Source organism: Bos grunniens, chromosome 17, assembly GCF_055505025.1.
Source record: "Bos grunniens cultivar Pamir isolate PY7600 chromosome 17, Bosgru_T2T1.0, whole genome shotgun sequence".
NCBI lineage: Eukaryota > Metazoa > Chordata > Mammalia > Artiodactyla > Bovidae > Bos > Bos grunniens.
Window position 1 is genome coordinate 63657116 of NC_141181.1, and position 16225 is coordinate 63673340.

The window sequence follows — 16225 nt, forward strand, 5'->3', positions numbered from 1 at the left end:
CAGACCAGATCCTAGGAAATGCATTCATAACAAAGAGAGCTGTTGGCATCTTGCTGGCAGAAGAGCACAGGAAAGTCAGTGATAACTTATTCACACTTTAAACCTTTGATCCCCTTATCCGACCAGCTGCCTAGCAGAGCCTCCTGAATCAAAGTTAGGCTTTAAGAAGATCTTACAGTTTGGGGTGCACTTAAAACACTCAAGGGAGAGATTATGTGGGTAAATACCTTTAATTTTTTCTTTTGGCCTCACCATGTGGCATGTGGGATCTTAGTTCCCTGACCAGGGATCGAACCCACGCCCCTGCATTGAAAGCACAGAGTCTTAACCACTGGACCACCAAGGAGGTCCACCAGATACCTTTATGTAGATGAGGCAATATAGGAAGGCAGCACAATATAAACTGAGAACATGGGCACTGGTTCAAATCCCTCTAGAAGCAGCATGAACCTAGGAAGATGATGGACTGACCTCTCCCCACAGTTCTCTGCACTGTTCTTAAATAGAACCTATAGTATCGTGGTATGAGGCTTAAAATGGTTAAATACAAGGAAAAATTAAGAATGGGTACTTCAGAAGTCCTCTTTAAGTGCTTGCTCAATAACTGTGCAGAAGAAAAAGCTAGAAACTGGGTAGGCTTGCCTCCAGAAAGAGGACTTGGATGGCTATAGGACAGGGAAGGGTGGATGTTTTCTTTTCATCCTGTACATGGGAAGGGTGCTTTTGCGGCTCGTGGAGAATGTATCTCAATCTTTCCCATGACTCCTATGTCAGCCCTGTGGAGGGGACAGTGCAGTGGCTGTAGCCCACATCGTGTTGTTGTTATTTAGTCATTGTGTCTGACTCTTTGTGACCCTGTGGGCTGTAGCCCGCCAGTTCTGTCTATGGGATTTCCCAGGCAAGAGTACTGGTGTGGGTTGCTAGTTCACAGCATTGAAATTTAGCGATTTTAAGTGCCTCGTCCAGAGTCATACGATGCATGATGGAACTGAGACAGGAATGTAGTTGGTTCCTTGAGGACAGAGATCCCTGAATCCCTAAGACTTCCCGATGATGCCCTATTCATGAACCAAGGGCTCCTCTCCCCCTCTTTTTCAAAATATCCTGCCCCAGGGTTTCTGCGAGGAGAGAGTTGATACCCCAGAGGAAGTCTTGGGCCAAAAGAATGGCTCAAACCCTGACCCAGTCCCCCACCTCTAGGACTTAATCCCTGACCCCAGACATGACAGATTTCTCTGAAGGAAGCCCCTCTGAAGGCCCAGGGGAAGTACAACCATGTGTTCATCCTCCCCCGGCGTCTTCACGCTGTCAGCTGTCTCACGCTGAGCCTTCCCGATGACCAGGTGACCACCCCACGTAACCAGCGGTCTGTTTGACCCCTAAGCTGGCTCAGAACTTAGGACATTCCAAACCAACTGTCACATGATGGCTCTGCCAAGATTTAACTTCCCTTCAATGGACCAGCCTTGGATGAGCAAGGAGTTCATACAAATTTAATTGGGAAGGTAGCCATCTAGGCTGGTACCCTGGGAATTTAATGAAGTTTGTGACCCTCAATGTCTTACTGACTTAAAATTTTTTTTTAATTTATTCATTTATTTTTGGCCGTGCTGGGTCTCCACTGCTGCATGGGCTTTTCTCCAGTTGTGGAGAGCAGGGGCTCCCCTCCAGTTGTGGTGAGGGGCTCCTCCTTGCAGTGGCTTCTCTTGCTGTGGAGCAGGCTCTGGGGCAGGCGGGCTTCAGTAGTTGTGACATGTGGGCTCTAGTGCACAGGCCCAGTATTTGTGGTGAATGGGCTTAGTTGCTCCAAGGCATGTAGTATATTCCCAGATCAGGGATCGAACCCCTGCCTCCTGCATTGGCAGGTGGATTCTTTGCTATTGAGACACCAGGGAAGTCTCTCACTGACTACTGATGTAAGCCACTGTCTGAGCAGCCTAGGCTGAGGACGGGCCCTGGCCTGCACTGGCTCTGATGGCTCACCCTCCCTGTTCATCCTTTCTCACCAGAATCCAGGCCTTGCAGGTTTCTCCTCCATTCCTAGACCTTGTAGAAGCAGAGGACAGACTCCCATCTCCTCCTCTGAGAGGGACCCATCCATAGCCCCACCCTCGAGGCCTCACCCCAGGACTATCCCTAAGGATGACCTAGGCCCTTCTAACTTCTGTCACCAAATGTTTATTTCACTAATCCCAATGGCTTTGTCCCTTCTCTCCAATCAAGTAAGTAAGCGTAAGCATGCATGTTCAGTTGTCCCTGACTCTGCAACCCCATGGACTGTAGCCCAACAGGCTCCTCTGTCCATGGGACTCTCCAGGCAAGAATACTGGAGTGGGTTGCCATTTCCTTCTCCAGGGGATCTTCCCGACACATAGATCAAACCAGTGTCTCCTGCGTGTCCTGAATTGGAAGGTGGATTCTTTACCACTGCACCACCACTCCCCAAGGCATCCTCCAAACAGCCAGTGATCCTGATGGAAATCCTGCCATTAAATCCCAATTTCTTTCTAAAAATCTCTGAATATGGGACGCCCCTGGCCATCCACTGGTTAAAACTCTGTGCTCCCAGTTTCAGGGGGCACAGGTTCAATCCATGGTGAGGCCACATTTGGCAGCCAAAAAATGAAAAACAAACAAACAACTCAAACTCTGAATCTAGACTGCCAATGATTAGTATTGGGTTTTGGCATCACCATCCAGAAGAGTTTGGCCTGTGATTGCCCTTTTCCTATAATGTCTATTGTGAAGATGGTATCAAAACTGATAAAAACAGGGTGGGGGTAGTCCCCCTAAGTCTGTTCTCTTGAGGAATGTGTTGGAGATTGGCATTATTTCTGTCTTAAATATTTGTAAGTATTCAGGGGGGAAACACCAGGGCCAGAAGTTTGCTTTGTGAGAAAAATATTCTTGGCGTTTGTTTTTCATCTGATGATTGCTTTACATATTATAGAGTACATAGATATTAAGTATACGACTTGACTTCTTGTATATATAAATGTGTATATGAAAAGTGAAAGTGAACGTCTCTCAGTCGTGTCTGACTCTGTGATCCCATGGACTATATCATCCATGGAATTCCCTAGGCTAGAATACTGGGGTGGTAGCCTTTCCCTTCTCTAGGGAATCTTCCCAACCTAGGGGTTGAACCCAGGTCTCCCAAATTGCAGGCAGATTCTTTACCAGCTGAGCCACAAAGGAAGCCCAAGAATACTGGAGTGGGTAGCCTATCCCTTCTCCAGTGGATCTTCCTGACCCAGGAATTGAACCAGGGTCTGCTGCATTGCAGGCAGATTTTTTACCAACTGAGCTATCATGGAAGCCTCAACGTGTGTATGGCCAACATCTAAATCAATATACAGAACTTCTGAAACACGTAGACAGGATGGTTTTCACCATTTTCCAGTCAGTAACCCCCCAATAGAAACCCACCATTCTGACTATGATCACCGTATTTTATATTTTTCTGCTTTTGACATCAAATAAATGGAAACACAAGTCTGAACTCCTTTGTGTTTGGCTGAATATTACGTCTGAATAGTATTTGAATTGACTGAGGTTGTTATGAGAGCAAGAGTTTATTTTGAATTGCTGGCTCAGTATAAAACATGGTACAAATAAGCAAAATAAGTTTAGCTCCTCTGAGTCTTGCGTACTATAACCCATGTCGTTTCCCACGGTGGTTACTCAGAATGATTCTGGAATGAATGATTTTGTACAGGCCTGCAGGTGAACATAAGCATGTCTCCTTTATGTATATAAGGGAGAGAAGTTAGTCCAAAGATAAATAAATAAAAACATATTGTATGAGTCCACTTGCATGAAATGCCCAGATTAGGCAAGTCTGTAGATGCGGAACATGGTGTGTTTCGTGGTGTACTGGAGATAGGGGGAGAGGAGATTAGTGTTGTACTGGAGGTAGGGGAAGAGGAGAAGGTTTGTTTCCTGTTGACTGAAAGTAAGTGTTTAGTGACAGGTTCCAAATGGTTTACTAGTTGTAGGAGTTAGTTCCTGAGTCTTAACACAAACTTTTAAAGATCACTAATCCCATGGACAGAGGAGCCTGGTGGGCTGCAGTCCATGGGGTCGCTAAGAGTCGGACACGACTGAGTGACTTCACTTTCACTTTTCACTTTTCACTTTCCTTCATTGGAGAAGGAAATAGCAACCCACTCCAGTGTTCTTGCCTGGAGGATCCCAGGGACGGGGGAGCCTGGTGGGCTGCCGTCTCTGGGGTCGCACAGAGTCAGACACAACTGAATCGACTTAGCAGCAGCATGCAAAAGAGAAGGTTCTTTTATACAGACCACCCCCAACCCACCAGGGACATTCTTCTGTCAAGTAGAATTGTGACTAGCGTCATCAAACAAACAAACAAAAAAAAGAGGTGATTTTCAAAGTGCTTGAAGTAGATGTACTCAAACTGATGGACAGTAAAATTTGTCAAGTTGATGGTTTTAAAATTAGAATGTCGATGAAGCTAAATTTCACCCTGTCCCAGGACACAGGAGTATAAACATATTTCTGTTTGAGAAAAATGAAAAATGCAAACTTGATTAACAACAGAAAGGGACAGATAGTACAGAAGACAGCTGCTTCCCTGCAGTAAATGTAGGTGAAAATATACATTTGCAGCTGTACTTTAGATATGATATATAACTTTCTTGGAAGCCAGTCTCATCATTATTTGGCACTCCACCTTTTTTTTTTTAACGTCATTGAGTGGCATGTGGGATCTTAGTTCCCTGGCCAGGGATTGCACCTGGGCCCCTACATTGGGAGCACAGAGTCTTAACCACTGGATCACCAGGAAAGTCCCTTGACATTCAACTTCTGCTGAGGTTTTTTGAAAATATAATCCCAAGTGCCCAAGTAAGAAAAAAAAAAAAAAGGTCTAAAAGAACATGAAGGTCATGTGTGGATTTCCTGTTTCAGGTCAACATGTGCTGAAATGAATTAAGGACAGGAGAGGGCGGAGGTGAGAGTAAAGCTGGCTGGGTCCCACTTCAGCTGAAAGGACAGGCCAACACCTGAAACAGACATACCCTTTGCTAAAAATAGTTGGATAAGATATTTCTTATTCAACTCAGGTTTTTGAAGGTCTACCACGTAGGGATTCTTTGGGGTGAAAATCACAGCCACCTGACTTGACAAATAATCGAAAGGAAAAAAATTAAAGAAAGAAGACTTCCTTGCTAGTCCAGTGATTAAAATTGTGTTTCCAAAGCAGGAAGTGTGGGTTCGATCCCTGGTCATGGAACTAAGATTCCATGGTGCAACCAGAAAATAAAAATTTTTTTTAAAAAGAAAGAAATTTATCAGCTTAACTGACTGCAAAGTCTAGCCTAGTTGTCTGAAGCTAGATGCTAATGTCATCCGGCTTCATTTTCATCTCTACAGTCATTGCAGACCTCCTTTCTTCTGTGTTGGTTTTGTCAACTGAAAAAAAAAATATATCCACAACCTAAAAGTTGAGAGTTATGCTTCATTCAGTGGGAATATTTAGGACTTCAAGCCCCGGCGACAGCATCTCAAGTAATCCTGAGAGAACTGCTCTGAGGAGGTGAGGGAAGGAGTCAGGTTATATAGAAGTTTTACAACAAAGGGCAGGTAGTCCAAACATGAAGAGATTATTATTAATTAAAGAAAACCAGATATCCCAAGTTAAGGAATTCTGTGTTTTTCTATGTATGGAAAGATGGGAGAGTCTGGGATCATGGAAATCATTCCTTTCATTTGCCTGTCAGCTATCCTGGGCCAGTATACTGTGTTTCTCACATCCCCGGCTCCCTGGGGGTTTACCATAGGGAATGGCTGCAGCTCAATAGCTGTCAGATCTCAGGTATTCTTCTCCCTCCCCCAGTGCCCTTAGGGCTCACAAACTCATGCTGGAGGGCTGTAGTCAATCATGACTGTGACACCCTTGTTTACTTATATGCCAGGAAATATTCCATTTCTCAGTTTCATCTTCTCAGCAAATAGTAAAAGATTCCAAACTATACCTGAGTCAAGGTGTAGCTCTGCCATTTACTCTGTGCAGAACTGGGCCAAACACTTAACTAAGCTGTTTCCTCATTTATTCAGCCAACATTCCTAGAACATAATATGCTACCCTTCCAGACTCTGGGACAACAGTGAGCAATGACAAATCTCCACCCCTACAGACCTTACATCCTAGGAGGGTGGCAGGTACTCAAAGCCAACTAAAAATTGTCACTTGCCTTCTGTGTTTACATGGGTGAATTCATGAGCCACTGCAGTCAGTGACTTTCAACACACCCTGAAAGGAGTTCAGGGCAGAGCTCAGGAATGAGGCACTTTGTGCTCTGGGAAAATCTGGTCTTCAGACAGTTAAATATTTTTTAGGATACAAATCCTTGAATCTTCTTAAATCTAGAAAAGCACTAACATCATTAATAGAGACACCAGCTCCTTCTGACTAGCAGTAAACCTCTGCCAAAATGTGTGCTTGACCACACGGATCCCTCTTAATTAAAGACTTATAACTGAGCTGGACCCTGTGGGGCCTTCCCAGGACAGGCCTTCCCCATATCCTCTGCTTTAGCTCCTAAGGCTTTGACTGTGTGGATCACAATAAACTGCGGAAAATTCTAAAAGAGATGGGAATACCAGACCACCTGACCTGCCTCTTGAGAAACCTATATGCAGGTCAGGAAGCAACAGTTAGAACTGGACATGGAACAACAGACTGGTTCCAAATAGGAAAAGGAGTACATCAAGGCTATATATTGTCACCCTGCTTATTTAATTTATATGCAGAGTACATCATGAGAAATGCTGGGCTGGAAGAAGCACAAGCTGGAATCAAGATTGCCAGGAGAAATATCAATAACCTCAGATATGCAGATGACACCATCCTTATGGCAGAAAGTGAAGAAGAACTAAAGCACCCTTGATGAAAGTGAAAGAGGAGAGTGAAAAAGTTGGCTTAAAGCTCAACATTTAGAAAACGAAGATCATGGCATCTGGTCCCATCACTTCATGGGAAATAGATGGGGAATCAGTGGAAATGGTGGTTTACTTTATTTTGGGGGGCTCCAAAATCACTGCAGATGGTGATTGCAGCCATGAAATTAAAAGACGCTTACTCCTTAGAAGCAAAGTTACGACCAACTTAGACAGCATATTAAAAAGCAGAGACATTACTTTGTCAACAAAGGTCCATCTAGTCAAGGCTATTGTTTTTCCAGTAGTCATGTATGGATGTGAGAGTTGGACTATAAAGAAAGCTGAGTGCAGAAGAATTGATGCTTTTGAATCGTGGTGCTGGAGAATACTCTTGGGAGTCCCTTGGACTACAAGGAGATCCAACCAGTTCATCCTAAAGGAAATCAGTCCTGGGTGTTCATTGGAAGGACTGATGTTGAAGCTGAAACTCCAATATTTTGGCCACCTGATGCGAAGAGCTGACTCATTGGAAAAGGCCCTGATGTTAGGAAAGATTGAAGGCAGGAGGAGAAGGGGACGACAGAGGATGAGATGGTTGAATGGCATCACCGACTCAATGGACATGAGTTTGGGTAAACTCTGGGAGTTGCTCATGGACAGGGAGGCCTGGCGTGCTGCGGTTCATGGGGTCGCAAAGAGTCAGACATGACTGAGAGAACTGAAGTGAACTGAAAGTGCTTAGTTAATAGCATTTGATGCACACTTTCAGAATTGCACACATTTGTTTTACGGATGTGAAAACCCCCCGCCAAATGGGAAATGTTAACTTCTTGATGACCGTGAGCACATAGCCCCAGATCTCCTGGAGACTAAGGACTGATCAAATTAACCCCTGTAACACTACCCTGTTCCCTCACTATCAGCCAATCAGAGAACTGTGCATGAGCTGATCACATACCCTGCCACCCCCCTGTCCCCCGCTCCACCTCAAGCTGGCTTTTAAAAATGCTTTGCTGAACCCCTTGGGGGTAGCGAGGGGCTTTTCAGGGTATAAGACATGTGTCTCCTTAAATAGCCCTGCAGTGGTTATAAACCACTGCAGGGCTATTTAAATAAATAAATAAATAAACTAAATTAAATAAATTAAATTAATAAAATAAAATTAATTAATTTATTTAAATTAAATTTAAATAAATAAACTAAATAAACCTTTCTCTGCTCCACATTCTGAAGTTTTGGTTTGTTTGGCCTCATTGTGCCCTCGGACACACGATCTTGCACTAACAATCACATTTATACCGACTTTCCCACTACCACTTCAGAGTAGTTCTTCAGAGTTATCTAAGAGGCTGTCTCCTTGGCTATAGTCCTTACTTTGCCCCCAAATAAAACTTAACTCACAACTGTAACATTGTGCACGTTTTTAGTCAAAATAACAAAATGTATGTTAAATGGATAGGGTAAATGGGAAGGGGTTATGAGGGGATGAGAGAGGTTAAAGAGTAGGGAGTATATATACAGGAGTGTAAAAACTCCCAGAGAAGGTGGCATTTGTAAAATAGGAATAGTGTCTTTTCTTTTTTAGGCCTATGGTGAAGATTTAATAAGAAAATACAGGGATTCGTAAAACACCTTCCAGAGGTCCAAAATGGACCTAAGAAACCTGTATGCAAGGGGGCCCACCTGGAACTCAAAGGAAGGGGGAACGTTGGTCAGGACGGAACTGTAATGGAGGTGGACATTGCCTTGACGGAACGGTGATCCTCTGAAAATTGGGCCGGGTGGAAACGTTTGTCCTGGAGGAACGTGGATCCCCGAGGAACCTTACTGAGGGCTGAAATCTGGCGAGGAAGTACAGTTACCCTGGCAACGACGCTCTCCCGCGCGATAGACGGTGGTAGGCGGGAGTAGACGGGACGGGGCTTCCGGCGGAAGTGGCTAGCCTTCCACTGACTGTCAGGGAAGATGCTGCGTTCAGTGTGGCAGTGGCTTTGCCTCGGACTATGCAGCCTCCTGCTGGGACAGGCGGAGGCCCCGACACCCGTGGAGCCGCCAGAGCGGAGCCGGCCGTATGCGGTGCTGCGTGGGCAGAACCTGGGTGAGTGGCCGCTGACCGGCGGTCGGGTCTGCGCTTTCGCCGCTCCGGGCAGCCGGAGCCTGGCACGCGCGGTGTGGATGGGGGGCTGGGGGCGGGGGGCAGTGTGAGGGCAGCGGGTGCTGGTGCAAGCCCTCTCCGAAGGCCTGGGGCTCAGCGGAAGGTTTGGTCCACTGTGGGCTTGATAGGTGCAGGTTGCGTGAATGCCCTGGATAACCCAGGTCACACTCTGGGTCCCCTTCCTCCGTGACTGTGTGCGCCCGAGCTAGGCAACACGGCGCATAATATACCTCACCCCCTCTGCTTTCCTAACAGGATTAGTAGTCTTAGTCCATAATGATCATTGGCATTTGTTGAGCATTTCCTATGTACCGTGTTGTACTAGGCACGTTATATACATGATTTTATTTGAGCCTCACAGTAACTTAAGGAGAAAGGTAAGGTTTACACATAAGGAAAGTGAAACTCAAAGAGGTGAAGTTATTTGCCCAAGGTTACACAGCCAGCCAGGTGGACAGACTTCCCTGGCAGTCCAGTAATTAAAACTCTGCTCTTCCACTGCAAAGGGCAGGAGTTTCAAAAATAAATAAAGGAAGTGGTGGAGGCCAGTAGGAGAACCTTAGTTTTCTGGAGCTTGAAACATCCTTTTGGGAGGATGTCATCAAAATGCACACACACATATATACATATAGAAGTACGTGACTCTGGAAGGGGCCCTGGAGCTCAAAGCTTGGCAAACTTTAAAAAGTCTTTTGTGCTGAACTTCATTGGTAGGTCTGTATATTTACAGTGCTGCCACGTGGTACTGTTTCTGGATTACCTTGACTCTCCATGAGTTCATTGTCATGTATCGACCACTTACTTTGTACCCGAGTACCTTGTACTTGCTCCATGGTTTCCATACATCATCCTGCTTAATACTTTAGAACAGGATTTCTCATCCTGGGTGCTGCTGACATGTTGGACCAGATGATTCTGTTTGAGGGGCAAGGGCAGTGGGGGGGTGGGGGTGGACATACTCTTCTGAGCACACACTATCTGAGCACTCTGAGATATTTAGCAGCATCCCCAGCCTTTACCAACTAGATGCCAGGAGGACACCCCACTCCCTGTTCAGAGAATCAAAATGTCTCCTGACACTTGCCTAATGTCCACTGGAGGCAGAATCCCCATGGTTGAGAATCCACTGCTGTTGTGTAGAACAGTACTATTCAAGGAGTGGTGGCAGAGCCCTGTGAAGTCTGCAGACTGTTTGTTATCTGCAAAGAGATGTCTTAGAGCACTTGAGATTATTTAGAAATCTGACAGTGTGACATTGTTGCAACATCCAAGCAACTCAAAAGCACTTCTAGGTCTCTAAATGGGAATGCTTTCTAGGTAGTGGGAGCTGCTAGTGAGTCATGCACAGTAGGGCTAGGTAGTGGCACTGGGACAGACAAGTTACAAAAACTAGTCCTTTACCACAGATTGTTTGAGAAACACTCCCCTGGACAGATCTATGCAGTGGGAATTTTTATCTCCATTTTTACAGAAGAGGAAACAGAGATTGTGTAACTTCTGTAAAGTCACGTAGCCTGTAAGTGTAGATGGGAACCCAGACAGTCTAAACCCCAAACCATGTGTTCTTGACTGCTGTGCTGTGTTGCCTGTCTTGGTGATAATAACGGCTCTCATTTATCATGTGCTTATTATCTGTCCGGCACTGTGTTAAGTGCTTTTCATAGAAAATAGGAAAAAATTTTTGAGATCTAAAATGCAGTTTATTTGAGTAAGACACAGTTGACAGTAAAAAAAAAAATCATGATGTGGAGGTGCTTTTAAATTTTCTAGTATTTTGGTTGGTTGATAAACAAATACACATAAGTATTCCAAATAAGAGTTGGAACTGCCAGGGATATTGTAGAAAAAACGTTCACATTCAGTGGAAAGCTGGACCAGATGTCCTTTGAGAGCCTTTCAAGGCTAAGATTTTAGAAATCTTTTAGAATATGTTGGCCACTTTTAATATTATATTTAAAACAATAGATTCCATGTGACAGTGTTAACTCAAGCTAAAAAACAAACAAACAAAAAAAGAGCAGTATTAGAATAGTTCCAAAACAGTACAAAAACATTTCACTGGAAATTTGCTGTTTAAATGACATTCATCTTTAGCCCTCAAGAAACTCACTCTTGTGAGATGGGTTTCATTTGCCCCATGTTACAGGGTAGAAACGAGGCTTGAAAAGGGGAAGTGACCATAAGGAAGGCCCTAAGTAGCCTTAAGGGCTTCCCAGGTGGCTCAGTGGTAAAGAATCCACCTGCTAATGCAAGAGACATGGGTTCGATCCCTGGGTCAGGAAGATCCCCTTGGGATGGAAATGCCAACCCACCCCAGTATTCTTCCCTGGGAAATGCCATGGAAAGATGAACCTGGCGGGCTACAGTCCATGGCGTCACAGAAGAGTCAGACACGACTTAGCGACTAAACAATGCCACCACCAAGTGGTCTTAAAGTTCTCCCAGGTCCTGGGAAATGAAGAGTGGCAGGTGTATCCAGGCCCCAAAGGTTAGCTATCCCAACAGATTATTGTGCACCTGACAACTTGGGGTTTAAGCTCTTCTTTTTTCTTTTTTAAAGAAGACTTACATTCTCCAATTCTAGTCCCCTGCATTCCTGCTAGGAGGTTTGGTTTTGTTTAGAGCCTTTTCAAAAATAGGTTGGGAGGGGTGGGGGACATTGGTTTAAATGGAATAAGACAACTTTAGGTCCAATTATAGACAGAGCGTTAGAAACTCATGGCATTCAGAACTTTGAAAATGAGGGCAGGTGTTTAGGTAATGAGGCCTATTTTGAGATAGGTTTTGTTTAACAGAGACCCTTAAACTTCCCTCTGGCCTCTTGCAGTTTTGACCCACCGTCTTTGTCACCTTCTTCATCCTCCCTCCCTCCCTCTCCAGTGAAAGGTGATCTCTCTATACAGCCAGTTTTTAAATAATAGCTCGGTTCAGTGAGTGTGTGGGTGGGGTAGATAAGATACCCTAAATTACTCATTTAAATAAAACTTTGGTCAAATCTTATTGTTTTTTTCAGAGGAACAGTAAGTTATCAGTCTGGAGACCAAGCATGGTTAGGCCCCAGGTAGAACCCAGGTTACTTACCAACACATACACGTACATTTACTTATTAAGGTAACTTCATTTGGGCTCCCTCCAAGGTTTCTGGGACAGACACACAAAAGGGCTGCACACCACTTCTGGCAGGTTGCTAGTTAGGTTAAACCCCACGCCCTTATATCTAGTCTTGCACTGGTGGAGGGGGCGGGGCGGGTAACAACAGGTTCCATTCCTCACCTAAGCAACCTAGAAAATTTTGATGTGAAATTCACTGTCGGAAACCTAACAGATTTATGAAGTTGTTTCATTGCTTCTTTGACCAGAAAGCCCTTGTCAAGATGCCCCAAGAGACTGAAACACGTCATTCTTATTGACTCTCCAATCTTTATGAATGGCTTTAAAAACAGAGCTGGGCTGCCTGCTTCTGTTCTTGTATCCCTGTAATGGGATGGTTCTCCACGCAGCAGCCAGAGGGATCTTTTTTCTAACTAAATCAGATCATGTCCCTCTTTGCCCATAAGTGAAGTGAAAGTCGCTCAGTCCTGTCTGACTCTTTGCAACCCCACAGACTGTACAGTCCATGGGATTCTCCAGGCCAGAATACTGGAGTGGGTAGCCTATTCCTTCTCCAGGGTATCTTCCTGACCCAGGAATCGAACCGGTGTCTCCTGCATTGCAGGCGGATTCTTTACCAATTGAGCTATCAGGAAAGTCCCATAATCCACTCTTTAAGCTTCCTAGTCTGCACCGCCCTGCGTGAGCTGGCTGCTCGCTTCCTGCCCAGCTGCCTTTCTTCCCTCGCTCCTTCCTCCTGGCCACTTTGGCCTCCTTCCTGTTCCTTGGCTTTCTGGCTTGTTCTGGCCTAAGGGGCTTTCATTTGTGGATCCTCTGCCTGCAGGTCTTCACACCTCTTCCATTAAGGCCCCAGCTTGTGTGTTTCCTCCTCACTGGCTTCCTCCACCACCCCTCCCCCATCACCCTCACATTCCTGTTTTCCTCGCAGCACGTAAAGCTACATTCTCTCCCCACGTGCACAGAGACAGCCCCAGAGAGGTCTGTCGTGGCTGGTTTCCCAACACCCGGCATGGTGCCTGGTACCGAGTGGCATTGGGCACATGGCTGTCAGCAGACGACTTGGAGAACTTGAGCTGCCCTTGGGCGGTAACCTGTTTTCCTTTTGCAGTGTTGATGGGAACCATCTTCAGCCTCCTGCTGGTGACCGTGATCCTCATGGCATTCTGCGTCTACAAGCCCATTCGGCGCCGGTGACAGCTGAGCAAGCAAGTCCTTCCGTGAGCATCTGGGAACGGAATAAGTTGTGTTGCATGCGGGTCAGTGGAGAAGCTGGAATCAGAACTTCACTGCTTGGAAATGATCTTTGGTCTGGACAGTTGGTAAATTCTGAACAATTTAGAAAAAACATCTAGCCATTGTCTTATCCTAATGCTGGAAGGCAAGCATTGGGCCACTGAGTCTGCTTCTCAGTGTTTCTTCTTATATCTGGCTGTGCTTGTTAAGAGTAAGACCTGAAGTTCCAGGGTTCAGCGTAAAGATGGAGTGCTCACGAGAAAGAAAACATAACTTTATGAGTGGTGAAAAAACCACCCTGGATAGGAAAATGTATGTTTGAAACTGTTAAGAGAAGGAAGACTTGACCTGTTGACATTCCCTACTTAAGAATCATTTGGTCACAATGGGATAAGAATAACAAATGATTTTAATTATCCAGAGGTGGCCTCGATGCCCTGTTTGCAAAGCAGTGTCCACTGTAGGGAACGTAGGTGGTACCCACCCCCCTCCACCCCACTCCTCATGCTGCATAGAGCTCTGTGCTCAGATGCCTCCACTGAAGTTGGGGTTGCCAGGTAGGCCTGTGACCATGGACACTCTTGGGCTGGGAGGCTCTGGGGGCGGCCGGAAGTATAGCAATTGGCCCATCTCAAACACGTTGACTTCCTTGTCCTGCAGTTAAGTCTTTCCAGCCTGTGGCCTGGAAGTCAGGGCAGCTTTTCTGATTCTCACAGGCGCTCTTTTCTGCCCTGGGTGGGCAGGGCGTGGGGCGCGGCATATGTGTGCATTCACTGTCAAGGCCAAGGGGCACGTATTTGTGTGTTTACACAATTTAATTTCAGCTTTGAAAATGCTGCTATTCATTTGCACTGTTGGTGAACTGGAACATCCCCCCGTGGAAATGATACTTTCATTCTTAACAGTATTTATTTTAAGGGTGCTAGGCTTATCTTACTAAATTAAAATGCTTATCTTGTTTTGTGCTCCATTCTAGCACAGCACTGATTTTTTTTTTTTTTTTTTTAAACAACCTGAACTAAATGTGAAATAACTGAAGTGGGATACTGTAACTGACCTAACGATTTTGTGTGTAACCCTGGACTGAGCCGCTGACATGTCCACTGTTCTGTGCTTCTGTGCAAAATGTCCATTAAAACTAAAGTAACATCTTATGTGATGTTTTATCCTAGTCATTATTTCACAAGCATTTAAAATGCAGGTGTGTGTGTGTGTTGGAATCTGATTTAATCTCTTAAGGAGGCACTGTGAAGTAGAGCTCTAAGCTACTCAGAAAACTGAGCCCTAAGTAATCTCTCAAGCTGGGCCAGGGGCCAGAAGACCTGGATTCCTGTTCCGGCTCCAGTTACAAACAGGCTTAACTTCTCTTAGAGCCTCAGTTTTCTTATCTATAAACCAGTGATATACACACTTTATCTTTCTTTATTCTAGTGAGGATCAGGTGATGTGAAAACTAACACAAACGGAAGTGGGATCACCACCGCTGGCCTGTGACTGGAGGGCGGAGTGGTGGGGATTCTGAGGGGCAGGGACAGTCACATCACAGGAGCCCACATCCTTGCCTCATCTGGGATGCCCTGTTGTGTTATCTGCCTAAACACTTATTGCCATTTTTAGCATTTTAAAAGGAAAGAGTAAAAACTTATCAGACCCATAAACCTTGTGCCCGGCCTTTTGCCCTGTAATCGCCAGCCAAGTAAACCAATCATGTTTGGTTTTCTGAAACAAACTGGCCATAGTCATTCTACATACACATGGAAAACCCAGCCTGTGTGTTCATCCCCCTGTTACCATCTGTTCAGTATGAGAGAGAGTAGTAAAGGTGAAAGAAAGTATCAATTCTGGAAGCAAGAGAGAAATAAACTGAAAGCTTCTATGCCCAGATGCTGTTTTCAAGTGGAATTATTCTCCTGGCCTTCCGCTTCAGGGGTGCAGGGGACAGGGGTCAAACCCTAGGTTCCCTAAGCTGAACTCTACTCAGGTTACTTGCCACGCCCCCCAGCAAACACATGAGACTAATATACACAAAAATGGGTTATTTTAGCAAACACTGACCTTAACATCCTCTAAAGTTGAGAGTAAGAAGTTTGCAGGTTGTTGCTTGAGATTACAGGGGCTTGGAGTCGTCTTAGTGGATCACACATTTTTCCCTTGCAGGATCTCAATCGTAAATCCACACTCATTTCTAGACATGGGTCTCAGTTCAGTTCAGTTGCTCAGTTGTGTCTAACTCTGAGACCCCGTGGATTGCAGCACGTGAGGCCTCCCTGTCCAACACCAACTCCCGGAGCTTACTCAAACTCATGTCTACCGAGTCGGTGATGCTATCCAACTATCTCATCTTCTGTCATCCCCTTCTCCCACCTTCAATCTTTCCCAGCATCAGGGTCTTTTCCAAGGAATCAGTTCTTCGCATCAGGTGGCCAAAGTACTGGAGTTTCAGCATCAGCATCAGTCCTTCCAATGAATATTCAAGACTGATTTCCTTTAGGATGAACTGGTTGGATCTCCTTGCTGTCCAAGGGACTCTCAAAGAGTATTCTCCAGCACCACGATTCAAAAGCATCAATTCCTTGGCACTCAGCTTTCTTTATAGTCCAACACTCACATCCACACATGACTACTGACTGGAAAAACCATAGCCTTGACTAGATGGACCTTTGTTGGTAAAGTAATATCACTGCTTTTTAATATGCTGTCTAGATTGGTCATAACTTTTCTTCCAAGGAGCAAGCATCTTTTAATTTCATGGCTGCAGTCACCATCTGCAGTGATTTTGGAGCCCAAGAAAAGAAAGTCTGTCACTGTTTCCATTGTTTC

The 16225-nt window shown here is 45.2% G+C and overlaps 1 protein-coding gene across 1 annotated transcript; it reads left to right on the forward strand.

The window, feature by feature from the left end:
• The first annotated feature begins 8857 nt into the window (after nt 1–8857).
• C17H12orf76 (chromosome 17 C12orf76 homolog) lies at nt 8858–14559 on the forward strand. Its single transcript, XM_086348370.1, has 2 exons — nt 8858–9004; nt 13281–14559. The coding sequence occupies exons 1-2, from the start codon at nt 8872–8874 to the stop codon at nt 13364–13366; spliced, it is 219 nt and encodes a 72-aa protein (XP_086204496.1). The 5' UTR covers nt 8858–8871; the 3' UTR covers nt 13367–14559.
• Nucleotides 14560–16225: the final 1666 nt, after the last annotated feature.